The sequence below is a fragment of the Sciurus vulgaris genome, assembly GCF_902686455.1.
Source record: "Sciurus vulgaris genome assembly, chromosome: 4".
Lineage (NCBI taxonomy): Eukaryota > Metazoa > Chordata > Mammalia > Rodentia > Sciuridae > Sciurus > Sciurus vulgaris.
The window spans coordinates 160,875,238-160,898,526 of record NC_136464.1 but is presented as its reverse complement, the minus strand read 5'-3'; the positions used below and the strand labels follow the sequence as shown (position 1 = coordinate 160,898,526).

At 46.9% G+C, this 23,289-nt stretch overlaps 1 protein-coding gene across 4 annotated transcripts in view; it reads right to left on the bottom strand.

The window, feature by feature from the left end:
• The window catches only part of SLC7A1 (solute carrier family 7 member 1), a 72,474-nt gene that overhangs the window by 8,684 nt on the left and 40,501 nt on the right, over nt 1-23,289 (bottom strand). For all 4 annotated transcript variants that reach the window (XM_079138578.1, XM_079138579.1, XM_079138580.1 and 1 more), the window contains 6 exons: nt 13,828-14,211; nt 10,314-10,472; nt 7,712-7,886; nt 3,299-3,420; nt 2,463-2,685; nt 1,191-1,330 (listed from right to left, as the gene is read on the bottom strand). In XM_079138578.1, the coding sequence (XP_078994704.1) occupies nt 1,191-1,330; nt 2,463-2,685; nt 3,299-3,420; nt 7,712-7,886; nt 10,314-10,472; nt 13,828-14,211 (1,203 nt within the window). The remainder of the gene's footprint in view (nt 1-1,190; nt 1,331-2,462; nt 2,686-3,298; nt 3,421-7,711; nt 7,887-10,313; nt 10,473-13,827; nt 14,212-23,289) is intronic.

Here is a 23,289-nt window from a genome sequence, read left to right as displayed (position 1 = left end):
CCTGGCCTGCTGAGTGGCATGTGCTTCATAGCTACTTGAGAGATTAAGGCTTGCCTTTAATACGATCAACTTACGTGTAAACACTGGAAAAATGTACTATTTCCAATTCCTTAATCCCTCAGATATACTGGTCATGTTCTGATACATAGCACCCTTCAACCTGACCACCTGGATCACTTGTAAGAGTATAGATTACATTAAAAAAAAAAAAAAAAAAAACCTGTTAAGTAATTTAAAAATTGCTTTCTTTTATATATATATCAATCCACATAACTAAGCAACTAAGCATGCGTTGCTAGGGCATAGTACTAACATCACTCAGTAAATAATTCATTCATTTAAGATGGTCAAGTGTCTTGTCAGTGGCCATACCACAAATCACGTAAGTACCAATTCTGACTGGTGTCATGTGTTCTAATTTATCAAAAAGAACCAGTTTTACTTGGCCTGGCTGCTTTGGGCATAAACACAAACCCGGAATCAAGGGTCAGCTCCGCCCTTCCTGGGTATGCATCCTCCCCCCGCCTCTCTGGGCCTCCATTTGTACAGTGGAATAGAACCTGCCTCTCAGGGCTCATATGATCACGAAAGGTCATGAAAGAAGGAAACTATAAACACATGAATGTAGCAGTGTGCATGAAAGCATCCTCTGATGCTTTCCACTGATTTCATCAAAACTGACCTCTCAGAGATGAACCTGATTTGATTAGAGAAACCTCCCCTGGGTCTGCCATTGTTTAAAAACTTAGGAGTAAATGGCTTCATCAGCAACACCCTTCATATCCTTCAGGGAATCAGTGGCACATTTCATTAAACACTGACTTTAAGGAACACTCATTTTCCAGAGAATCCATGAGTGAAGATTCATGACACTGGATTTCCAGGTAATAACCAAATGCCTCACTTGGCTTGTCTAATGCAAGTTGCCAGCCTGCTGAAATCTACTGAGGGAAACATTCAAAGGGGGAAAGACAGAGGTTGTCCTTGGAGAGGATAATGAGAGCTCACACTGTCTGGGAATTCCATCGTGTCCTCTGTAAAACTGGCCTCTGCCTCAATGAACCAGTTCCAAGTGCAAAAACCAAGAGTTAAAAAGACTTCTCACGGACAGGAGTGATTCAAGGTGCCTCCTTGGGGAATAAGAACTCAATTTTAAGACACTAGCATGTGAAGTGAGTTCCCGAGCTTACCAGCAATGGCACCTGATGTCAGTGTGGCGATGATTGGGGTTTTGGTCCTATCGTTGATTTTGGCCAGAAATTTAAACAGCAGTCCATCCTCAGCCATGGCGTAGATAACTCGCGGCATGGGAAACATGGAACCTAGAAGACTAGGCAGAGGAAATGGCAAATACGTGAGTGAAACAAAAGGAGCTTATCAGGAACAAAGGTGTCATATGCTACCATGCACAATTTACCACAGATGGGAGGGGAGCCGGTTTTCCTCACCAAGAACTGGCTCCTCTCTACACTGGCTCTCTGACTCTCTCTCTATGGGTTGATATGTGAAGCCCATATCAACCCCAGGAAAAGCACATACAGCAAGTGTGGGCTAGGGTATAGAATGCGGAACATCTAAACTAGCTTGCGATCCAGACGTGATTGTTAGGAAAGGGAAGTTTTGTATTTCTTTGTGCAATTATTTCTAGCTGAATCAAACAAAATAAAAGCATCACATTCATGAGGATTTCTCTCAGGCAAATCAATATTTAGCAAATAGATCCTGTTTATGCAGGCTGGCAGGAAATACTCAGGATGAAATGCTTCTCATTATAAGGCACTTACTCCCTTTTTCAAAGTAGTCCCTGCTTTATAGGCAAACTAAAGGACAAAATATGGGGATCAAAAAGGGTGCCCTGTCCAAAGTTAGGATCAGGATATAAGTCCCTTGTTAACTAGATCATGTCCAAACATTGGCCTCAGATTCTTCAAGATGAAAACACAGTACTCTCCCCTGGTTCATGGTCTTGCTATCTGTGGTTTCAGTTATCATGGTCAACCACAGGCCAAAAGAATTACACGAGAAATTCCAGAAATAAACAACTGATAAATGTAAAATAATTTTTAATGCATTACATTATTAGTTAGTTAATCTCTTACTGAACCTAAACTATAAATTAAACTTAATCACAGGTACATATGCATTGGAAAAAAGTCATGTATGTGTGAGTTTGATATTATCTATGGTTTCAGTCATCCTCTGGGAGTCTTGGAGCATATCCCCATGGATAAGGAGGCATGACTGTATCAACAACACGGACAACTTTTGGGATGATTAAAAGCAACAAACGGAAAAAAAAAAAAAAAAAAAATAGTCCAGGTTGGGGTGCTGACTTGAGTTCAAGAAAAAGGGGAATTTTTAGTAGTGAACCCACGTGTCATGGCTTCCCACAGTTTGTGCCAGCCTTCCCCCTTCCCTCAAGTGCCAGGCTCCTGTGAGAACATCCACAGAAGCCCCCTCACCTGGTGGAAAGTGCGCAAAGGGAGCCGACGGCCACGGCGTACTTAGCGCCCTCCCAGCCCACGTGCTTGAAGGCGTCAGGCAGGGGGCTGTCCATGTCCAGGCAGAAGTAGGGCATCATGAGTGTGAGGGCGGCCGACACCCCGAAGTACGCAATGAAGCAAATCAGGAGGGATGCCACGATGCCCACAGGGATGGCTTTCTGCGGGTTCTTGACTTCTTCACCTGGAATCGGCAAGGACTCAGTCAAGGAGGGTCAGGCCCGGAGAAGTGACCCACACAGACCCAGGACACCCAGAGCCCTTCAATTTCAGGGAGCCCATGCAAAACCAAGAACAGTCCCCCACAGCTCTCAGCCCCACAGAACTGGCCCTCTCAGCTTCCTATTGTGGAAGGGCAGCCCTCAGTGACACACATGGGCTGACCAGCAGCCGGGGGCTGGTATTCTCTGCTTTGTGTTGTGGTTCACCTAAGGCAGACATTTGTTTCCTTTGGCCAAGAAAATGTGAAAGGCTAGAGGGAGCTGGGCGTATTCAGTCCACCAGGTGACGCTGCTTCTAATGGCCTCGTTTCTCCCAGAGGATGCAGATATGAAACCCAGCTGCAGCCACACCATCGCTATCCGGTGCTAACCAGCTCTGTTAGTTAAGTTCATGAGGCAGTTTCCTGGCAGGCACTGCCACTCGAGGAAGTGATAAAGGGGGTGGGGGACATCAGCAGAAAGAGCAGCAATTAGAACATTCCAGCAGGAAGGACATGTCATGTGGTGTCGGCCTAGATGGCCTAAGTTCCACCAGTCTGCTGGGGGAACAGGGATCCAGGAGACCCGAGGGCGTACCTGTGGTGGCGATGCAGTCAAAGCCCACGAAGGCATAGAAGCAGGTCGCTGCCCCTGACAGGACACCAGAGAATCCAAAGGGCATGAATCCACCCATATCAACTTTCCCTTCTTTTGTGTCACTAGAAAAAGAGTCAGTTAAAGATTAGGTCACCTGCTGTGCAGTCTGGCATAGAAGTAGAGTATATCTCCTAAAGAAAAGTGACCACAGGCAGTACCCCCGACACTATTAGACCCAGGGGCTTCAGACCCAAGGCCAGGGCCTTCTAACACGATGGAGAGCAGGATTCCCTGTTTTTCAGAGTCCAGAGCCACAATGGTACATGCTAGCCACCCTTCCAGAAGCATCTTTAATGTACTGACTTTGGTAAAGACAGGCAGGGGGTCCAACGGGAAACAGGAAGACTCTAGCCACTGTGATTGATCCCACACACTCCTCCCCAGACCCTCAGGAAAATATCTGAGCAACCAGTCAATTGCACTGTCCCTGTCCCAGGTCCCCTATTTACCAATAGTCTCAAAACAGATATTTCTGGAGACTCAGGTTAAAAAAAGCAAACTGTCTTTGTCAACCACATCATTCCCGAGGTGCCCCTGAACACGAGGTCATGAGCTGCTGAAGTGCCGTGAATAAAAATGAAGGCATGTCATTCTTGATGATTGCTTTAAACAACCAGGAGGCGGGGCACCTGGGAAGGCTGAGGACTGCATGCCAAGGAGGAGAGACGGGCTCACAGAAGGCAAGGGGCGCCCAAACTCACTTTCGTCATCCAGCTAGATAATAAGAAAGGCGTGCGAGAGAGGGAAGGCAAGGGCCCTGGGTGACGCATGGAGGGAGGAGGCCAAAGAAAAGAAGCTACTGTTCCCAGGACTGTGATGAGGGCGCACCAGGTAACCTCCAAAGCTGATGGATGGAGGGGCAGGTGGATTCCTGGAGCTGTGAGCAGCCGTGAACCAGTGCAGCTGGGACCCCGCTGCACCTGCTCCTCAGACCCCACCTGACCTTAGTAAGGCCAGATGCCGGGACACCATCAGCTATAAACAGGAGCAAGGTCCTGGCATTCAAAGACCTGCAGTAACAAAGACAATGTGCAAAACAATAGGTGAAGAAAGGGGAGGAGTAAAATGCACTCTTGCACTTGCCTGTATTTATGAAAAGAAAACCTAGGAGCCTACACACACAAAAGTAAAACAAATGACTCCCCCTCGGGGTAGGCAGGAGAACGAGGCAGAGGAAGAGAGGAATGGGAACAAGATTTCCAATAGAAAGCTTAACATTAATGATATATGAACCGTGCGATTATTTTACTCAAAAAGTTAAATTTAACATTTAAGTTTGGGTGTTACCAATCCCAGTGGCATAGCAGTAATTACAAAATGAGCACAGAATCTGCTCTGCAGAGCCTCAAGCCACAGCATTTGGAAGTATTTTTTAAAGCCTCTTCCTATATCATCGATTACGAAACTGGCACACGCATGTGAGGCTCAGGTCCATGTGTCACCAGCACTGCCACCTCGGGTAAACAGACTCGCTGTCAAGGCATGGGGATGGGAGATACTGCCACCCCTGCCACCTGACAAATGGCAGCTGGTGACAAAGAGAAGCTAAACCCAGGCCTCAGTGCAGCGTCTGTCCTTGGCAGTCTGGTGACCAGCCTTTCTGCATTCCACTCAGTGGCTCCTGAGAAGGCAGCAAGGATGACAACTGACAAGTAGGGGTCTGTGCCCCTAGGCAGGGGCCTGCACATGGCCCTTGCCCACAGCCTCAGGGCTGACATCCTCTATCAGGCCTCAGATGTCCTGACGTCTCCCTGCTGCCTGAGATAAACTGTTGGCTGTCCCTGACAGCCACATCCCCCCTTCTTCTACACAGCAAGGGGACCCTTCATTATGTCAATGGGCCACGTGGCCACTCAGAATCAAGACTGAGCACGTCTCAGATTCTCAACTGTAGGTGCAGTCACGTGACTGTGTTCAAGGAGATCAAGGCAGACATGGTGTGTGCATCTTCTGAGAAAGGCCCCAGTGAGGTGGAGGAGGGAGGGTGCTCTTCTTTTCCTTTCTCCTTCCTGCTGGATGGAGTGGAAGGAGCAGCCATTGTGAGCCCTGGGGTGGCCTTGGGAATATGGGTCATGGATAAAGCCACAAGATGGAAGAACTGGATTCCTGGTCCAAGGAATAGAAGATGTTGGACTGACCATGTCCAGTGTTGACTGTAGAAAGCTACGTCTTTATCTCAGGAAGTCAATGTGATTGTTCCACCTTAACAGACGCCATGCAACAAAACCTCAACAGATGCCCAGGTAGCAAGAACGAATTACTGTTACTTCATGTTAGCCATTTCCAGGACACTGGGTAAGGCCAGAGGCGGCACAAGTTGGGGCCGCAAGGAGCTATCCAGACAGTAGGGTGACACTCCTATCCCAGACCCAGAGACAAACCAACTTAGACTGAAAGGCTTCCTTCCCAGTCACAGAAAGAAAAGGCATCAGAAAATCCCACAGTGTGGCCTCCCAACCTCACGCTCGGAAGCTCCTGAGTCATCATTTGGCTGGGGAAAGCCCTGGTATTTCGAGGGACAAGCAATTTCATGCAAGACTTTACGACCATTGTCAGAGACACAAATCTAAAGCTGGAAATTTTCATAAAATTAAAGAGCCAGCTTTGCTGCAGGCCTGAAGAATTCCACTTCGTAAAGTGGTTGGTCTCTTGTCACCCCGACAGCAATGTCCGAGGTCTTTAGTCAGAACCGAAGAGCACCACCCAAGACCAGGAGGCCAGGGCAACAAACACTGCTCTGTCCAGAAGGCCAGTACAGTTCATCATCTCCAGGGCAACTGAACAAGGACGACTGATGAAAGTAATACTGTCACCGACACAATCTCTTGATAGAGATAATAAAATTAAATTTCAACTGGCAACCAAGAAACAAGAGGAGCTCTCTGCGTTTCATTCCTGACCTGTAAACAGCTCTCAAAGTTCTCAAAGTCTACTATGACAGTACTTCAAAGCATATTTTGAATCAGCTTTACTCCACCTTGAACTAATAAATTTGGTATAAATATGGCTCTGGAATGCTTGGGAATGATATGTTAAAAGTCCTCATTTCTCTGTCATAGTGTTCAGAAAAGGAAGGCTGATTTTTATTGGAACTGATAACCATATAATAGCAGCATTAGTGATATTCCATGCATCTAATTCAATACCTCCCTGCTCACGTTCCAGTAGTCACGCATCACTGTCTCACTGATCAGAGAACTGCAGGAGGTGGCTGGGCCTCTGGCCCTTAACCAATGACCAACTCGGTTTGTGTGAATGCTGAGGTCCCTGGTGGGACACAGTGTTCCTTTGCCTCCCTTGCAGCTAGACGTGACCACCCACTGGACCCTGCCAAAGGAATGCAGACAGAGGGACATGTGTCTTCCCTGTCTGTCCTCCGAAGTCCTGGGCACACTGTCCCCCATCCTCTCTTTTCTCTTCTGAAAAAATAGGGTCACGCTTGTGCCTACAACCTGGCACTGACCAGGCAGGGGAGGAAAACAAAAGACATCCTTAGGGCTGACAGAACAAGACAGAAGTCTGGGTCTCCAGGTTGGCCAGCCACGGCAGGAGTGCTCACTAAAGGACTTGACCCATCAATAAAGCCACTGCGTATGAGGAGGGTGTCACCATGTAGCAGTTCAACCATTAGCCTTAATGAAAACAATCACAGATAAAATCGAGCTCCCCATTCTCCAGCGTGGGACACTGAGATTCGCCTGAAAAATCTAACAAAGATGAAAAAGATACGTGATGATTGTCTGCCCTTGTTTCCTCTCAGAGCTGCTCGGGGAGGGCTCCCTGGGGGAAAGCCCAGTGGGGACAGCTGGCTTCCACCCCCCTTCAGCTCTGGGCATCCTGAGAGGCAAATGTCAGGGTGCTAGGGCCCTCCTGTTCAGGGCTGTGCAGCTCAAGTCAAATGTGAAAGAAAGAGCCCTTTGATAAAAGTCCCACACTGATAATACTATAGGAAGATGTTTCAAAATAAAGTGGTATCGCCAAGGAACTGCAGAGAAAATCTTTTGAATATGAAATCACAGGTTAGTCTTGTAACCAAAAATAAGGGAAAAGATTACTGTAAGAGTCTGACAACCTGAGTTACATACAATATGGAGCTGGGGCGCCTTCCTTATCAGGCAATGTTCTATCTGGTTTAGGGAATAAACCTTAGCAGAAACTCCAAACCAAAAACACCCTCAGCTACTTCACTGTAAAAAGCAGCAAAGCAAATCACCTTAACAAGACAAATTCGAATGATACTAGTTTTTAAAGGTGCATATTATCTTAACCAATTACTTCCCCAAATAAGTGTGTGGGGAGTTAAATACCAAATATAGAGAACCATCACATGCTGAGCTCGGAGAAAGGACTCACTTGTTCTGACTGGGATGGCAGGATGCATTCTGGATTTCCTCCGGGGTGAAATGCCAGTTTCGAATGGATCCTTTCACAAATCCTGACACCATTATGAAGCCCAGGACCAGAACATTGACACAAGTGAAAATTTTGTTGACCATGGCTGACTCCTTCACTCCAAGAGTTAAGAGTCCTGAAAAAGGGCACAGAGACAACTTTGCGTTAAGACAACACTCTGCGTTAAGTCCCCTCAGAGACAGGACAGGGACAAGGTGGCAAACAATGCACATGGTGCTGAGTCTCCAAAGACCTCTGGGAAACTTGGGAAATGGGAATTATCTTTCTAGGGGCAGGGATCTAGACAATCAAAGTCCATGAAGTGCTTCCCAGATATCCGAGTTGGCTTCCCAGATCCTCTTGGGAATGAAGGATACCCGCCTTGGGACCTGAAAGGGCTACAGAGATCTGGGGCACGACAGTCTACCTTTTATGGAGAGCAGCAGAGGACGGAAGAGCGCACACCTTGTCACTCCCTCTCTTGGGAAGGACATACTGGGAAATGATCTGCTCGAGCAGAGTTATGCTCTCTGAGGAGAAGCTGTGCCCAGTTTGTTGGTATGATGAGAGTTTTTCAGATGACAAAGATTATTCAGATGGACTCTGGATGTTAGTCATGTTGGCAGTAACAACTATTTGTGGTTTTGGAACCACTAACACATATGGTTCCTCACTGGACTCTGGATATAAAATCATGTCTAAGTAGACTGGCTGTAGCTGGTAAACTCACATTTTAAAACAAAACAAACATAAAACCTTACTAAGTAAAATAAAACAGCACAGGGGCCTCATGACAGCACTGTCTTAGAGGTGTAGGCTCCAGGACCACCTTAAGGACCACCTTAAGGCGACCATGCCATTTGTGGACTTCCATGGTGCCACAGTTTGGATCCTAAGTGTCCCCCAAAGCCCTGTGTGGCGAAGCCTTGCTCTCCAAAGCAGCACTAGTGGGAGTAATGGAGCCTAGCAGGTCTTTAGGTAACTGGGGTCATGCCTTCCTCTTTCTCTCTTTCACTTTCCAGACAGGAGGGAAGCAGTTTTGCTCAGCCACATGTTCATGATGTCCTGCTCACCACAGGCCCAAAGCAGCAAGGAAAACCGCCATGGCCTGAAACCTCTAAAACTGAGCCAAAAGGAAACTTTCTTCTTTCTAAGATGATAATTTTGGGTATATGTTACAGTAACAGAAAGTGACCAACACACATGGCTAAACTCCGACAGTCATGAGGGGGCCCACCAGGACTTGAGACTATTGACCTACCATGGGCACCTTTCATACATTTTAAAATAAAAACTGCTGTACATATTAGATTGCAATTAGATGAAATACTGACATTAGAAGAAAATTGTGTAATTAATCACAGGAGGGAGAGGGAAGAGATGTCATCACACGCCAATACAGTTTTCTAGTGTCCCCCCTTTCATGTTTATGAAAATGACTCCCGCTGTAGTAGTGCACACTTATTTTCTGATACATGTTTTTCTGCCAACTGGACCAGAAATACTGCTGAGGCCGCCTGTGTGAAATTATTTCAATTATGTGGTGTGTAAAGGAGGGCATGTTGTTTCTAAAACTCATCCGAGATTTTCTACTCCAGATGAGAATCTGCTGCGTGTTAGCCTCATGATCCATGAAGGAAAACTCCATTGTAGTGGCCGAGATGCCCGTGACTGTCACTGATAAGAAGTTACCATTGACTGTGTCAAGTAGTGTCTGGGATTTTAAAACACCCTAACCACAACTTACTTATTGAAAGGGTGTTTTGGTGGTTGTTAGGTGTGAAACCACCATGAAGTCTAAATGCCCAGTCATACCTTGATGTGACAGACGGAGCTCATTCCTCCGCATTTTCCTGGCAGACAAACAACTACTTTTCTTTCCAAATGGTCACCCGCTGAGTCAAAAGGAGTTCTATTCCTGAGTCACAAAGAAGCTTCAGTGCTAACAAAAATCTCACTCCATGAACAGTTATGTTCAATACCTTAGATTCTTTTTAACATTTTTCATTAGTGCATAGTGGGATTCATTATGCTGTATTCATACATGAACATAACATAGTTAATAGACCTCATTCCCCTCTCCTCCTTTTTCCCAGATCTACTTCTCTACTCTACAGATCTCATTATTATTATTATTATTATTATTATTATTTTTAAACTAGTGCTTTATAATTATATATATGAACAGGATTCATTGTGGTATATTTGTACATGAAAAAGCATAATACTCTTTTAATTAAATGGCATACAACTCAATGGCTATTCAATAGGTCGACCCCGTGTGAATCTATAAGAAGCCCTTAGGATGGGACAAATGAACAGATGTCTCCATGCATTGCCAAAAAAGAAAAAAATGGTGGCAGGGTGGATAAAAAGACAAAGACGAGAAAAAAAGGAAGAGGGCTGGGGGTGCAGCTCAGTGGTAGAGCACTTGCCAGTCATGTGCAAGGCCCTGGGTTCCATCCCCAGGGCAACAAAAAAAGAAGAGAAACTTAACAAAAGCTTGTCAAGGAACCTCCCCCCACTGCACCAACCCACTCTCCCTGTCAAGGTGTGGCTTTACCTGTTAAGATGAGAATTATAATCACAGCGAATATGTCCGGGTTTTCGGCCAGCACGCCGGGGGCATTCAGGGCCATGTGCCTCCGTGAGAACTCCCCAATAGGCTTGCCTATCAGCTCGTCAAAGGTCGCACTCCAGGCTCTGGCTACACTTGACGTACCTGCCACAAAGCACGTGCGGTAATTCGAGGACAACGGTTAACAGAGTACGCGTCATCCGGCTCAATGTTCACAGCGCCCATGCAGGGTCACAGGTGGCGTGCTGGGGCCCCACAACAGCAGCCCGACCACAGTGTGTGCTAAGCCAGAACAGAGTCAACCAGCAGCTGGAGTGAAGAGAAAAGTGCAAGAAGGCTTCCAGGGCCTGGAACCCACCATGCACACGACGCTACCTGTTCAGATGTACATATTTATAAATATTTGCCCTGGTTTACAACGGTTGGACTTAACAGTATTTCAACTTTACAGTGGGTGAAAGCAACCTGCGTTCAGCAGAAACTATACTTTGAAGTTTGAATTTAGATCTTTGCTGGAGCTAGCCATATTTGATAGGGTCCTCTGTCTCAAAGTTGGTCAGCAACAGTGACCACAGCTCTTGGTCAGCCCTGTGATTACAGAGGGACACAGTGAGAGGGCAGGGCACTGAGTTGCTAAGCTAGGATGTTAGGAGGATTATGTGCATTTTCAGCTTATGTTATTTCCATATTAATGAAAGGTTTATCAAGCTGTAAGCCCACTGTAAGTTGGGAAGCATCTGTATATACAGTTGAAACACACATGCATACATGTATGCATATATGTGTATATAAGTATATACACATGCCCATATATATGTATATAAAACAATAAAATTTTTACAAAACAGTAGTTACCCCTACCAGTTGGGAGGCACTCTGACAACTTTTAATCAATTTTATTTGATTTCATTAAAAAAATAATAAACACTGCTGACAACTTGAGAAATTGACTGTGTGATATAGTCCTGGGACACAGCAGGCAGTCTGCTTGGGAAGCCCCTTTTGCAGGAACCCCTCTGGCAGTAGAGCTGATTGTACCTGCACCCCAAGAACTCCTCTACATGGACAGTATGGAAGGGGATGACCCCATAACAGAAGCAAGGCCACCATGCACCCCAGGGCTGGTGGCAGCACCACTCTGGGTCTGAGACTGAGCTCTCACCACCTGACTCAGAGGCCACAGGGTCCCCACCGTGCAGGACCACAGACGAAGCCCCTCCTCTTTACCTCCATGCACCCCCAGCCACAAGGAACACAAGCAGAAGCTGCACCCCAAAGACCAACAGCAGCTGGCTGCTTTCTCTCTGGCTCTCTCGATTATTTAATTCTGAAGACAGTCACTGCTTCTCCAGTGGTGTTTGTCAGGAAATGTCACTAAAATTCCAATATTTGCATATAGTATTTTCCTTTACTTCCAGGGCCTTGCCAGTGACTGGTCGGAATTATCCACAGAATTTTTCCATAGTGATCTGCACAGGATTCAATTTTAGTATTTGGTCTCATGCTAAGTATTCTTCCAACATCTCAGAAACTTAACCACATGTCTTCATCCTCAACAACAACCTATTATAAATTCTGCTCCTGAAGGTCACAACCTAAGTAAAAAGAGATGGTCTCACTGTCTCCCCTGCACTCCTAAAGAGGATAGATCCCTGCAACTGGGCTCCAGACCTCACCCTGCTGGACACCAGGGACTGCCCTGGGCTTTCTTCCCAGCCCACCCACTTCCCATTTCTGAATCATGGCTTGAAAAAAAAAAAAGTCACTGGAAAATTTGCCCTTCCCCAGTAGCTAAAGCTTGGAATAAATCTCCATAATACATGCATGAGCCTTACACAGGCAAACGGCACTTTGACAAAGACTCTTATTTGTTGGTCTAGAAGCAGCACACTTCATGCTCAATGTTTTTGTTTTATGCTCAGGTAAATCCTCTGAAAACATAACAGTCCTTTTAAAATAGCTACATTGCCACTGAGAGACTTCAGTGTAGTGTGAGAGCCACTTGTGGTTACAAGTTTTGATGTTGCACTGAAAAAAAAAAGAAAAAAAAAAAAAGAAAAGAAACACCATTGTGAATTTTATTTTAGAACTCAGAAGAGTAAGCTCTGTTGGCTTTCAGCAGATACTGCAGCTTCTAGAAAGAAAGAGAAGGTGTCTCTCAAAGGGCCTGAACATTGATCTCTGGCAACTGGCCTGGGCAGTGGAGTCCCTCATGAAGAGATGACGCCACAAATGTCCCAGAGGGTAGCACCATGTACAGGTTCCCCAAGGGAATGGACACAGACATGAACCAGGAGTCACAAGACTCCACTTAACACATCTGTTTTTTTGGGCAATATTAAAGAAAGCTTGCTTAAAAAAAAAAAAAAAGAAAAAAGAAAGAAGAACATTTAGTGGCCACCTGTACTTCTACTTTTGTGAAGTGACTGTTCATAGCCTTTGCTTATTCTTCTATTTAGGTGTTTGTTTCTTTTATGTTGATGTGATCGAAATACCAAGATCATAAAGAGAAGTAAAGCATTTTTACCATTTTGTTTGGTTGCTCTTTTGCTGGGTGGCCATGTTTAATGCTAATGCCCAGGGTGAGCACTGTGAGGAACAGTTTCCCTGGGAGGACGCAGGGTCAGAGGGGACAAATACCTTAAAAACACATAGAACTAAACAAATGGAACTGAACATTCTGCTTGTTAGACAGTTTTCAGGAAGATAATCATGACTATATTTAAAGAAATCATAATTAACTGTTATAACAACATATGTGGAAACAATCTGAACATCCCACAAGGACATCCAATAAATTGTGCTATGTTTATAAATCTATATAATGGCATGCAACCATTAGCAATATTACCATGAAAAATGGCTAACAATGAGAAATATACTGTATCTTATTTTATAAAGAGACATATTGTACAAAAATATATACTAAAATCCACAAAAGTGTTAGCAATGGTTATACTCCAAATAGTAGGTTCTTATGAACTCTTCTGAGACTTGTTCTTCCATTGTATCCCTAATGTCCAGCACAGAATGTACACTCAAGAAACACTGTGCTTCCTAAAAGAATGAATGAATGAATGAATGAATGAATAAGAGAACCCGTTTCTCTGGGTTGTCAAGTTAATTAGCTCTACTTTGTGCTTTTCTATATTTCTCCTGTTTTTTTCAATTGGTGATGTATTGAATAATCAGAAAAAATACTCAAAGAAATTAAATTACTTTTTAACTAACTAGAAACACTCTATTAGTTCTATGTCTCTCGAGCGAATGGAATGAACTAGGCTTGCCAATCCCCTACCCCCTGGGTGGATCACTACAGCAATGCCCATAGGCAGCTGAACACCCTTCACAAAAGTCAACATGGACAGCCCTGGGCCAGGGGGGCTCTTGGGAAGGACACGACCCTAATCTTCTTTGGGACTGGAGTGGGGCCTCCACCTCTTTGGAGGTGGGAAAAATGGTAGGGGAGGGCTCAAGCTCCAGGCCTGCTGGGACCTACCGATGATGTAGGAGAGGATCAAATTCCAGCCAGTGATGAAGGCCCAGAGCTCCCCCACAGTCACGTAGCTGTAGAGGTAGGCCGAGCCTGTCTTGGGGACCCGAGCGCCAAACTCGCCATAGCACAGGCCGGCCAGCACAGAGGCCAGCGCGGCGATCAGGAAGGAGATGACGATGGCAGGGCCGGCGTCCTCACGGGCCACAGCTCCGGCCAAGACGTAGACACCAGCGCCCAGCGTGCTGCCCACGCCAAGGGCCACCAGGTCGAAGGTGTTCAAGCAGCGGGACAGCCGGCTCTCCTCCCGGCTGCAGTCCACCACCTTCCGCCGCAGCATCTGGTGACCAAGACGGAGCAGAACTTTGCACCCCATTGTGCTGTTCACGTCTGTCGAGAAAGAAAAGGAATGAAGGTGTCACGTCTACAGGTTTCACATGTACCTCGCCTCATGCAAAGACTCCAAGGCCCTTTATAATTATTTCCTGCCAAAATGTTCCAACTCAACATTTCACCACTGGTTGTCAGAATCAAGACTCCTCAAGTCTCGGGGCTCCCCAGCACTTTCACAAGGGCCCTAGAAAGTCAATATACCCAGCTGCCTTTACTCTGAGGTCTCTGGGCTTCCACTTTATTTCTGTTCTTAACTGAGAACTTTCCATGGGCAGAAATTCAGTGGTATTGGAAACATAAATTAACAATATTGTTCCGACCTACAGTAATCATACAAAGAAAAAATGAGATGTTATTTCTAGTATGCTGTCAGGGAAGACAAACCAAACTGTATCTTATTTAATTATTCAAACTCAGAGGTCTTGAATAGCACTGACAATGCTTCTAGATCTTTCCAGGATCCTCTGAGGTCAAGGACCAAGTTTCCACTGATCAGTTAACACAGAACTGGGTCCAGAGCAGCAAAACCCTGAATTGTTTCAAGTGAGGGCGTTTCCTAGCCATTCTACTCCAGGAAGCACCTCCATTGAGGCCAAGGGGTTGGCGCAGTGTGCTGAATGAGCCGCTCCTGGCTACTCCTGAGACGTCACATGTTCACTCACACTGGCTCATGTCATCTGCGGTCATATGGGACATGCTCCATGGGGACCTCAGGAACACATCATGCATCTGTGAACTCATGGCAGCTTTTGACTACTTTCCTGTGATGGGCAGGTGGCCCTCCTTGCCCAGGCAGGCAGGTACTACCAGTGATGCCTTGGTCCTGTAGGCAGTGGCCACCCTTGGGGATGTGGAGTTTCACCCCCGACTCCTGAAGGGTGGGCTGTGAATAGTGACCTCCTCATACAGTATGGAAAGTGGGGGCAGTTCCTGTGCTTGGAGAACTCAAACAACGGTCTTAGCCAGGCCAGCAGGGTCACCATCGACCCTGTGAAGCCACGCTGAGCGTGTGATGTGATGTGAAGGACACTGTACCTCTGCAGTCTGCCTCCCCAAAACCATAAGCCCAGGCAAACCTTGGGAAAATCACCAGACAAATCACCACTGGAAACTCTACTCATAGCTGACAGCATGCCTCAGCATTGTCAAGGTCATCAAAAACAAATCTGCTGGAGCCACTCTGTCAGAACATAAAGAGGTGTGACGAATAAATGCAAGGTGGGATCCTGGGATCCTGGAATGGAAAGGGAGCCACAGGGGGAAGCTAAGGGAATTGAATAAAGTATGGACTTCAGTGAATGTGTCAATGTTGGGTCATCAGTCATAAGTCACGTACCACCCGTGGTCATCACGACACGAGGCTCCCGAGGTGCCACAAAATAAACCATCAATTTTTTTCATCTTCATTAATTGATATTTTATTTTGCTGACCCAACTCAGCTGCAGTCAAGCCACTGGTAAGCAAAGTAGTTTAAACAAAGACCACACATTGGAAAAGCCCGTGCCTGGCCACCGGAGACACTTCACTGCCCGCCCACGCCTCCCACCCTCCCAGGCCTCAGGCTCCTGTCCCCTCAGTGTTGTCCATGTCCCTGGTTGACTCCAGGTCACGAAAGAACCGGGGGTGGTTCTTCCTGCACTTTATCTAACAGTACCAAAGGAAAGGAAAAATATCTCAAGATTTGTGAAGTGTTTAGCTAGACCGGGGAATCCCCTCGCTGCACAGACGAGGAAAAGTAACTCAGAGAGCCAAGTGCCAAACAAGGTCACGGTTCTGAAAGCGCCGGTGGCCCCTGGCTCATCTGGGGTTCCGGTGGCACTGCAGGTGGGGGGGAAATGACATCCTGGTGTGGCAAGGTGGGGACAGGTGGGCGGGAAATGGTAGGAAATGAGAGAAGAGCACTGTTTGTGGAATAGCAGCCAAGTGGGAAAACCACAGGACCAGAGTTTGAGAAGGCACGCAGGAGAACCAGCAGAGAGGCTGATGGCTCCCTAGTGTCCTCAGCAGCGCAATGGTGCCCCTCTGGAAGCATGCAAGAGAAGGTTCTGAGGTGTTCTAGCAAGCTGCTCATGATGCCTGGGAAAAGTGGATTTTCTAGAGTCAAGACCAGGCTGCTGGAGGTGCGAGGGAAAAGCAGGAAATACCAAGGCCCTGCCGCTGCCAGGGTCTACAGAAGATTCTGGAAGGTTCCAGAAGGTTCTAGCCCGCTTGAAGTAAGTCCAGGAGCTAATTTCTCCTGGAACTGCTTTTTTCTTTTCATTCTTAGAGGATTTAACTTGGTTTATTCAAGTCAAATTATAAATCACAACAAACTGATCAGTGAACAGTTGTTGGCTGCTGAAGTTCTTTGACAGGGAAGGGACAGCACTGCCACACAATGGCTGTGCTGACAGAGTGCAAAAACTGCTACAGGGTTGTGGGTGAAGCTCAGCATAGAGTGATCGCCTAGCACGTGCAGGCCCTGGTTCAAGGCCCAGCACTGCAAACAACAACAAACAAACAAAACAAGTTGTAACGCACTTCTCCACATCACTTTTTATAGAAAGGAGAGTATTTTAAGTAAACAGGAGCCTAAAGGGAAGTGGGTGTGTGAAAGCTCCTATTACTTTCACAGTTGCTAATTTGGCTGAAAAATGTGACAGCCAGATGGACTGAGAGACAGTACCTGCCCACTCCCTCCTGTCCCAAATTTCATTTCCTCTTACTAATGGGTAGATTCTAAAAGCCAGATGCAAAGCAGAGACACATCCCTCAACAGGCTCTGCTTTTCTGTCCTGGGCCCTTTGGGAGGCTGGTCCCCAGTTCTCACTCCTTTCTAGAAAGCAGGCTATCGTCCTAGGCAGGACCAAAACTGTAAGGGACCCACAGTGGGATTCTTGGTGAGATGCATGCCACAGGAACAGAATTCCAAGTCTCCTTAGAACAGAATGTGAACCCTGGGACCTCGTGTTAGAACAAGGTGACCCTCTTGGACACCCATGGATGCAAACCACACAGGCACCCATGTCATCCCCCGCAGATGGCCCCTGCCAAGTGAAAGGGCCACTCGAAGAACCAATTTGCTAAATTGGGCAAACTTAAACTCTACCTTCAAAATGAAGGAGGCAGGTTATTAAATACTATAAATTTGGATACAGATATTGGTTTTTAGACATTGGGTGAAAAGGGAGTTCTTTGGTGAGACAACTGTAACCACATGGGTGCAGTTCACTTCTCTTAAATAGGCAAATGGTGGCTCATTGCCTTCCATCCTGTCCTTGGCACTTGGGAAATGCTCTGTGTATCAGTGGGAGAAGGCACAGCAGGGATCCTGATAGTGGACTAACTTTCCACCACTTCTCCCTTAAGTATCGCTGGCTATCTGGAGTGAGGGTGAGCATAATTCCTTTGGAAGATGAAGAACAAAGACACAGTCTGTTGCAGCATTGAGGGGCAGAGCTGATAATGGGGGAACATAAATGTCTCAAGTTAGCTGTTCATTTCTACTTCCCTGGGCAGGAGAAAATAAGATACTAGCTAACCAAGCTCAGGGGTTATTTCCAGAAGCATCCTTTGTGACTTTTTGGAGGTGTTGCAAAAACCGTTCTCCGACTGGCATTTTCTATCAGCAGTTTGCACACATTACACTTCTATTTGTGCCAGGACTTCAAAGCTAGTTGATCAACCAATAGTGAGACAAAAAAAACTACCCTCACTGCCCAAAACGAATCTAACCATGCCAATCTCAGTGGTGTCAGGTCGAGACAGACTTCCTGCGGCTGGGACCCACACAGAAAGCTGACGGCATGCTTTGAAAACATGATCTGGAACCTGCGCCGCCCTTTTTTGTGGGGAGGAATAATCTGTACAAAAGTTGACTTGTACTTTTATTTGAGGTTTGGACAAGAATCTTGCAACACCCAGGGTCTCAGGTGCATCTTACTGCCCAGTCACTTATGAAAGAATGCTAGCCTTAGGTGGTATCCTCTTAGAAAAGTAAAGAAAATCTCTTCCTTTCCCAAAGAAAGTCTAACTCCAAATTTTATTCTAGTAATCACTACATAAAAATAGAAGTGAAATGATCCAATGGGATTTCAGGGAGAAAGAGTTTCCTGGGCTCTGTTTTAAAGATTTCTGATAAGGTGAGCGGTATCAACAGGGTGATATTTTTTCAGTCTCAAATTTAATCACTGATTCCATCCCTCAAAAGTCCAGCTTAATGGCTTGAGGGAAGGAGGGAGGAAAGGGGTCAGAAGCAGGCTGTGAGAATACATTCCTAAATGCCATCCTTGGGAAAAAATCTTAACCCTGAAATCTTCACTAGAAATCTTTACTAGGCCCTCTGAATGGCTCAGGTTCCAAACAACTAGTTCCCACCAGGCACCCGGTGGGAAACATCCAGAATACAATCTATCATTCCAATGGCAGAGAGAATGTTATCTACATTTGTACTGGGCTGAAGAAACTATGTCTGCCAGGGTGTTGGCATTCCTGGGTACCAGGAGTGGGTGGGCACAAAGTCACCAGAGTCATTTCTTGTCCTCTAAAGCAAGAGCGACTGGGCAGCCAGACAGCTGGCATGCAGGCAGCTGCCCCAGGGGCATGGAAGGGCTCTGGAGGGTGCGACTTTAACAAGGAGGGGCACAGTGCTTGTGACTGTGTGACCTGAACCAGAGGTAGTCGGAAGGGTCCAAAAAAGGAGCCTTCTAGGATGCTGGCCACTATGGGGGGGAGAGGGAGAATGATGACAGGGGAAGAAGCCGTGTTGAAGGAAGTGATCTCAGAGCAGGAGCCATTTCCCTCCAGATGTCAGGCCACCCAGGTGCCAGAACGTCAATTAAAAATGAAAAATCAGGGTGCAGCTGGGGTGGGTAGACACTGAGGACTAAGACATGGTGGTGGGGAAGGAAAGAAAATGAGGTCCCAGGAGGCAGCAAGCAAGGTCACCTCATGGGCAGAAAGAGACAAAGGGAAGAAAAGACAGTGGCCAGTGCCTAGGACTATCAAAGGTCATGTAAGAATTGAGCCAACAGGGATCGGTTAAGCTCCCTGGGGAATTTAAGTGTTCACAAGTCATTAGGTTCTTGATGGAATGTTCAGAGAAAACAAAACAAAGCCAAGTCTTGGAAGCCACTACCAACTTGGGGTGGGTGGGGTTATCAGATAGAAGGATTGGCTGAGCAAGTTTAATATATACCGCCGGGAAACTCCATTCACAAAGATCCCATTCATGCACAGTGTACAGAAGATATGAACTGATAATTCAAGAGCAGTATAATTGGGAAAATCCTGAAGAATATCCTCACATAGGCTGTATAAAATTTAATCACCCTGGATGTCACCAAGTGGAAAAAAGAGGAGAAATCCTTTCTGTTGAATAATAGCAAAAAATGTGTATAATATACAGTAAAATATGAAATAGGGGAGCCAATTAAAAATGGACATAAGAATTTCAGGAATGAGCAGCCAGGGCAGAGCAGTCCACAGGAGGAGGGTGAGTCCAGACACGCTGTACTCTCCAGAAATCCATGGTTGTAGGTAACATGACTTCTGGTGCCTGGCAGGGGTGGGCACAGGGAGAACGTGGTATCTGAACAGTACAGCGTGCACTGGTTCTCCAGGCCTTGGTGACTTTAAAGTCCTCAGCCATAGTCAGAAAACCCCAGAGCTTCACCTTCCAATGACCTGAATCTTCCTACTAATTAAAAAGGAGCTGACTAAGGAAGGTTCCCTGAGACGGCTTAGGTCTCACAAATGGCAGTGTTTACCGCCCTCCACTCTTGAGTTTCTATAGCAAAACCAAAATGGCAGCAGATGGGTGTGGCAGGAGGATCATGGGAACCCGCTGTAGATGTAGCCACAGCCAAAGAATGGCGGGAATCAGTCAGCCAAGGACCAGCTGTTTCTCCCAACACAGGGGAGCAAAGGCCACAGGCACAGCCTCACCTCAGCCAGAGAAGGAGCAGGGAATCCTTCCTGGCTCCACGAGTATCATGAGGGACACAAGGACCCCATGCACACCCTGTAGACAACCCCCAGAGTGAGAGCTGATGACACTGGACACATGAATAACAGAGCCAGCCAAGCTTTAAAGGGTGAATCTGTAGCTAAAATGGTATGTTGTCTGAAAACCATTCTCAGCAGCTGTAATGTCACTGCCACACACCAGGTCAACAAGCACAGTACCCAGTGGGTGCATTTGGGGTGTGCCTGGGGGGTGGATGATACCCACTTAGTGGCTGAGATGATTTTTCAGATTACAGGGATTTTCTGTTTTTGTCTTTTTCTCCTTTTCTATCTTCCCCATGTTGTATACAATGATATGTTATCTTTAAAGTCAAAAAACAGTAATAATGAAGAACAGCTAACATCGTGGGGCACCAGCCAAATGAGAGATTTTTACACAATGTATTTTATTTAATCTGCCTGCCACATCATCAAATAAGCAAGGCCTAGGCTTGAACACAGCTCGTTAACTCTCAGCCCTGTGTATGCATTACGACCTACCGGGAAGATTCTATAAAACAGCGATGCCAGGCCCCCCAAAGATCAAACAGCTTCAGTGTTGCTCCCCCCTGAAACCCACCTGGGGGCAGACAGCAAGTGACTGGTGCAGCCGAGATCACCTTCCTCCTTCCAGAGTCTGGAACTGCTTTGGATCAATAGGTGCTGAGGGACAGCATGGCTGGGTGGGGAGAGGGAGTGTGAAGAAGAAGTGGGGATGGACAGCACTGTGGCCAGGTGGAGGGAACCACACCTGCCTCATGGGGCTGAGCCCCTCACACCCTCTGACTCTATGCAGTGGACTCGACTCCAGGGCAAAGGCCACATTCCAGTCCCAGAGCGCCTAGTGGGCACCAGATGGTATTTATAGGAGTGTAATGTGTGCAGTGCCCGTAATGGGCCCTCAGTGACTGTCCACTGATTTACCTCAAACTCAAGAAACTAAGACGACACGTAGACATTTGTCTTAGGAAGTCGTCCACAACCTGGGAGGGTCTACCACGGGAGAGTGTAGTAGTCTAATACGCAATGGTCTGATTGGCCAAGATGTAAGTTTCTGCTCCTATAAATGAATGCAAATGTACAAAGAGGCTAGTTAGCTTCAACGCTAACGCAGGCCTTGACCTAGTTCTCAAGCACTGTTCACAGGTAGCTTCTCTCGTGAGCTGAGCTCTCTCTCCACCCTCAGCACCCATGTGTGACCGTCGTTCCTGCTCTACTGTGGGGACCAGCTGCAGTCCCTGCCACTCCTCCTGCCCTGAGTTTCTGTAAGGCCCAAATTCATTGACTTAAGCAAGTTACAGTACTCAGGGCCTCAGTTTCCCCTTCTGTAAAATAGGGATGGTACTTTCATACTATTGCAGGGTGCTCAGGAGGATCACGAGTGCATTAGGAAACACCCTGAAAGGCAAAATTTGCTGTCATTCAAAGGCTAAGAATCATTATTTTCACCACATTAGTTCCTCACGATAACTTTTTTCCTTTAAATCTCAATTACAATTTGAGGTCCACTGTCTCTGTGCCAGAGAAGCAGAGCCAGGCCCCGCGGCGGGCTCGGGTCTGCGTGGCCCGGGTCTTCATTCATCCGGGCCTGGCCACAGGCACGGCTAACTCCACGTACTTCATGCACTTGAGCCTTTTCAAGGCTGTTTACCCAAGTCAGAGAATGACAAGAAAAACGAGGAGCCGGAAGAACTATTAAGTGTGTTTCACAAACACTGGATAAACCCGAGCCGCTTCCTCCCTGAGCCAAGGGGCTGTGAGCGAAGGGCACTGCCGCCTCTGGATGCCGCTTTCCACCGTCCCTCGGGAGCCGCCCGGTGCTGCGCAGAAATGCACGGCAACAGCAGCTTCTACCAGGAACACAGAGCTTCTGTGCCACACGCCTTCCAATCGCACTCACTTTGGAGGCATGTAAACGCCAATCCGCGCTCTGCTGGGTGGGGCACAGGGAGGAGCCCGTGCCTCCCAAGTTCCGTGCTGATTAACTAGAGTCAATCAGGACCTGGGCCTGAGGAGTGCAGGCGTCCATAAAACCGGCTTCACGTCAACCTCCAGCGCTTAAGTAAGAGCCACGCCAGATACACATGCTACTTCCTCTAACAGTCCGTGAGGTCAATGAAGCAGCTAAGTTAGGCCTCCTGTGAGAATAAGAGGGTGCAGTTGAGGTGGCAGACCAGATGCCCTCTGTCATTTAAGTCATCAGCAGTGGGAGGAACTGGGCCTACATCATGGTTCCAGAAGCCATCACCTATGACAGGTGCCAAATTGAATCAACCTCTTTGTTTTGTGGGGTCGTGTGGGCAGTGCTGAAATCAAACTGGGGCCGCAGCATGCTAAGCATGTGCTCTACCCCTGAGCTCGTCCTCTACCCCGCTAATTTTCTTATAAGAGGCAGCCTGGCTAGTTGCCCAGGTTGGCCGCTACTCGTGATCCTCCTGCCTCAGCCTCCTGAGCAGCCGGGACAACAGGGGTGCACCACTGCACCTGGCTTTGCCTCAACTTTGACCCTGCTGCCTGACCATTTTTCCTTTTCTGTTACTCTATCTGAAATTCTATGGATTCAAGACTGACTTGAGTGGGGTAACGTCCTCTTAACTGCCAACATCCCTGTAAAATTAAATTGCTTACTATTCACACAGTGGGATGAGTCAGCATAACCCACCTACTCCGCCCAGCTGCTGGACAAGACCCGCTGGCTTTGAAGCAGTTTGCAGTAAAAGATGGATGATGTTGGCTGTAGAACCCACCCAGGGATGTGGCAGGAAGTCCTAGAAGGCACAAAGGTAGCAGGAACAGTAGAGGCGTGGAAAAGGTGGAAGAAAAAGCTAGAGGAGGCAGGTGCATTCAATGTGATGTTGGACATACTGTGTCTCTGATGAAAGTAGAAGAAGTGTTCCTCTAATGAAATCAAAAAGTTGGGGAGAAAGGAAGGCACCAGGGTCCAAAGACAAGTCAAAGCCATCTCAAGATTCTGACTTGCTGCGAGCATAGCTCAGTGGCAGAGCACTTGCCTAGCATGCACCAGGGGGGAAAAAAAAGCCTTTCTAGGAGGTGTTGATAATAAGTAACATGGAATTTTATTATTATGG